The sequence below is a fragment of the Juglans regia genome, chromosome 5 (genome assembly GCF_001411555.2).
Source record: "Juglans regia cultivar Chandler chromosome 5, Walnut 2.0, whole genome shotgun sequence".
Taxonomy (NCBI): domain Eukaryota; kingdom Viridiplantae; phylum Streptophyta; class Magnoliopsida; order Fagales; family Juglandaceae; genus Juglans; species Juglans regia.
In genome coordinates, this window is record NC_049905.1 from 1 (window position 1) to 4,133 (window position 4,133).

Consider the following 4,133-nt stretch of genomic DNA (forward strand, 5'->3'; position numbering starts at 1 on the left):
TCCCTATAAAATAGATTTACAAAAAATAAAATGAAATAAAAAATAATGAGTTTTATTAAAATAGATCACTTATTATAGGATTATTAAGAAGATGAGCCTTCTAAGGAACATATCAAAATAATTTTTCTTCTTTTTAGTGTTGGTTTTTTTTTTTTTTTTGAAGAAAAATCAATTGAAGAGCCATTTCATTTAAGGAAAGATAAAAATTAAAAAACATTTAAGGTAAGGTTGTCACACAAAGGCTGTTAAGTTACTGGGGTAAAAAAAGCATGATTTCGAGTTAAAAGTTCTTTCTCCCTCTTTGGAATGAGAACTACAATGATAAATACAAAAGGAATAGGAGAATTAGAAGGCCAAGTGCCTTGTTTTAGCTTGGAACACAATGAAATGGGGAAGGAGACGAGCAAGAGACGAGGAAATTGAGAAACACTAGTCTACTACGTTGTTTAATATGATGAAATTATATTGCTCATCATCCTTTAATTTATTTTTTCAAAAAAATAAGAGATGGTCAGGACTAGTTATATGCCTCTCAATAAGTATATTTGACTCACCACGTTTCCCGCAATACCACAATTTCTTAAAGTCTAAACGAACGAAAACTTGAACAGACTGCATAAATAGATCAACAGGAGATTCAAAATGCTCTCTCAAATGGAGAAATCCCCAAGAAAATCCAAAAGGCAAACAAAAATCTCTCACAAATATGAAATGAGTATGCCAAAATTGGAGCAACCTAACTATGATCTTGGCAATTAGGCCACTTCAATCTTCTTCATCAATAACCTTGGTGCCCAACCCCCCAAAACCCTCTGGAGGGACCTCTGTAACAGTGACCAGCGAATAAAACTCCTCCTTTGCGTCTTCTTCATCATTTCTCTTTCGTGCAATTCGGACACGAACTCTCCTGGGCACACTTCGAATCCCTCGGCTCCAGATATGCTTATTAAGCTTAACATCCACCCTGACATCAGTTGTCCCCATGGCCTTTTGGGCAAACTTCCTGATTTCCTTTATGGCTTTTGGAGCCTTCTTCTTAAAAGTGCTGCAAAAGGATTTGAAACATGTAAAAGCATCCAAAAGGCATTGCATTAGCTAACTGGGATAGATTTAAAAAGAGGAAAAAAAAAAACAAAAAAGAACAAGAAGAGATAGATTTAGCTAAGGTTAAAAGGCAGTCAGTATTCGTTGCAAATTTTGGTATACTTCTCTAGCATCCCTATCAAGTCAAAATAGCTCCTACTGCAGAATTAGAAATCAGGTAACATGAAACAGAGCACGCCCTGGATGGGCTACCTCTGAGTAACAACTCACTAGGCACACAAACATAAGCTTAAAGAGAAAGACTTGTCCATTGCAGAATGGTATGGCTCAATCGTTAGATATCTATACACATTGGCATTCCTGAGTATGTATACTCCAATGACTTTGTCAACAGATGACAACTTCCCAATCCACGTAGGTAAAATCCTACCACATATAAAGACTCTAAGGCTTCGTTTGGGAGTTTACAAAGGAATAGAATGGAGATTGGAGAGGGAAAATAATGGAAAGGAAAGGAAAGTAAATGAAAGGATTAGAATGAGTATAATGAATGGCAAGGGAGGAATGGAATATTCTAAAATACAATTATATTTTTTCCATTCCATTCCCTCTTCCCAAACAAACAAAGAAGTCCCACTCATAAAGATGGGAATGAAGACTTCCCACCACAAAAAACCAGAGGATCCAAGATAAGAATGAATCGAGTAGTAACAATTTCAAAAGATGATTCCGCTAAGAATTCATTGATACCAGATCTATAAGATCCATTCGTAAACAGAAACCTCTTTTTTGAGTTCGCTTGAGGAAGTTCCAATGCTCCGACAACTAGAAAGCAAACAGACAAGTTGCCCGTATCAAAGGTGATACACCACAACTTATCACCGTATTGGGCTAAAAATACTTAAGTCTCACTATGCAATCCAAATAAAATTGATTTAATCGTAAGAAACAACCTTGTTTACTATTAGAAAATGTTTCAAAGAAGATTTATTTATTTATTTTTATTTTTATTTTTATGTCGGGAAACCTCTCCAAGGTACTTCAGAGAATAAATCTGATCCCGTGCACTACACTCTCGAACACGTTTTTACTCAGAACTGGTTAAATCGATGGCTTTTCACTACAGATGTGGCCCAAAGAATTGTTTACAGGTGTTGAACATTAGAAAAGGGAGTGATAGGCTTGAAGGGAGTGATAGTTGATACCCAAAACCAAGGCCTTCACCCCAAGGGAAACTTAGGGAAGAATTAATCAACAAAATTACAATAACAGCCTTTACCCACAGGTTTGCCTAAGATCCGAGCCATTTCCAGGCCCGGAAAAGATTTCAAACAAACCCCACGTAGAAACTAGGCATACATACGGCCATACAGATATGTATAGAGAAAGGGAAAGGGGTAAGGATTACCATCCATGGAGACGTTTGTGGAGATTGATAGTGTACTCCCTGGTGACAACCTCTTCCTTCCTACCTTTGCTGGCCTTGTCCACCATTGTAGCAGCTTTGCTGTCCACGATCCAACCACAATTTCAACAGCTTGGCCGCCGCTGCAAAACAAACCCTAAGAATTGGACAGAGGACGCATATATAGCGTCCGCCTCTATATGGAAAGCCCCGGTTTCCGTCCAAACTACCAAAATGCCCTCGAAAGTCGAAAGTGTAAGGTTTTTTTTGTCCAACTTCGTCGTTACCCTGTGTTAGAGCAGTGAGTGGTGCAGGCGTTTCATTTATGTCGTTTAGATCAGAGTATGAATTGAAATAATAAAATAAAATATTAGTTATTAATATTAATATTATTTTAATATTTAAAAAAATTAAATTATTTATTATATTTTATATAAAAATTTGAGAAAATTATAATGATGAGACAAGAAAATTAAGATGAGTTAAAGTGAGTTTTTATAATTATTTTTATTATAAAATAAATTTCACATAAATTTTCGTTAATCTGTAGATTATGCAAATTTCTTCTCTGCTCTAAAAAGGAACGGAGCATACTTTCATTTCTTTTATGCTATTTTGTTGGGTTAGATAAAATTAAAAATATGATGGAGAAATTTTGAAAAATAAGATCAATGGAAAACTAGATAAAATATATATATATATATATATATATATCTATCTCTATTATATAAGTGCCTATCAAACAGCTGTAGACGGAAATTCTTGTTTTCTGTTAAGTGTCTATCAAACGGCGTTAAGTCCACGTTAAAAGCAATCTGTGTTCTTTTTGTCCCATTCGAAAATCGCTCTCTCAAGTCTCAAACCCAGACCCTCTCTAGAACGTTCCTCTCTGGAAACCAGACAATCTCTCTCTTAAAACTCGCTCGGCTTCGCCTTCTTCTTCCTCTTCCTCTCCTCCCTCTCCTCGCCGGTCCTTAGTCTCCGGTAGTTTCGTTTGTTTTTTTTTGTTTTTTTCAGGTTTTCGGCCGAATAAAGGGCTGGCCGTTTCGAGCTTCTCCGGTAACCATCGTCCGACACGAGCACTACTGGGAGAAGCCTCACTCGCCGATCTTGCGGTCGACCGGATTAGGAGCCAATCAGAGCGGTGCGTTGCGCCGACGCGCGGTTTAAAGGAAATGCGTGGGTTCTCAAACCACCGCGATTCATTACGATATCTCTCATGGCTGTGTCCCTGAGTGTTGTGTTCTCTGTTTGGTCACTACAGTGTGATCTCGTCCCCTCCCCTGACCGAGTCAGAGTTCTATTTCTTTCTTTTATTCTTGTTGAGCCTTTCGTTTCTTTGGTTTTTAGAGCATTGAGTTTGGTTTTTCTTAGTCCGGTTATTTACATCTGGTTAGAAAACTTCCTCTTGCACAGTGTATTTCATGAAGAAAACTTCTTCTTGCCGAGGACCAACACCAGGGTATACGAAGAAAACATTTCTCTGACTTGGAGTGTTTTTATGACTGGGTTGGATTGGGTCTCGCATATTTCTGGCCTCTCTTGCTAGTAAGTTTTAGATTTTAGTGTAAAATAGATTATTTGTGTTGTGTTCCTCTATTTGTGTTGTTGTTAGTGGTGGTGTCGTTAATTTTGTGGTGGTCATTTGTTTAGCAGAAATTACCAAAAATTGGAGTTGTTTATT

The 4,133-nt window shown here is 37.2% G+C and overlaps 1 protein-coding gene across 1 annotated transcript; it reads right to left on the reverse strand.

The window, feature by feature from the left end:
* Positions 1-518: 518 nt before the first annotated feature.
* LOC108987912 (60S ribosomal protein L31) lies at positions 519-2,618 on the reverse strand. Its single transcript, XM_018960983.2, has 2 exons — positions 2,453-2,618; positions 519-1,045 (listed from the first exon to the last, which is right to left on the reverse strand). The coding sequence occupies exons 1-2, from the start codon at positions 2,536-2,538 to the stop codon at positions 766-768; spliced, it is 366 nt and encodes a 121-aa protein (XP_018816528.1). The 5' UTR covers positions 2,539-2,618; the 3' UTR covers positions 519-765.
* Between the last annotated feature and the right edge of the window lie 1,515 nt (positions 2,619-4,133).

What these genes read in the sequence shown, in the direction of transcription:
- LOC108987912 (XM_018960983.2), bottom strand. Translation starts at nt 2,538, where the DNA reads ATGGTGGACAAGGCCAGCAAAGGTAGGAAGGAAGAGGTTGTCACCAGG. An exon ending in CACAAACGTCTCCATGGATG is followed by an intron (nt 1,046 to 2,452) that starts GTAATCCTTACC and finishes ATCCTTTTGCAG; the next exon opens with CACTTTTAAGAAGAAGGCTC.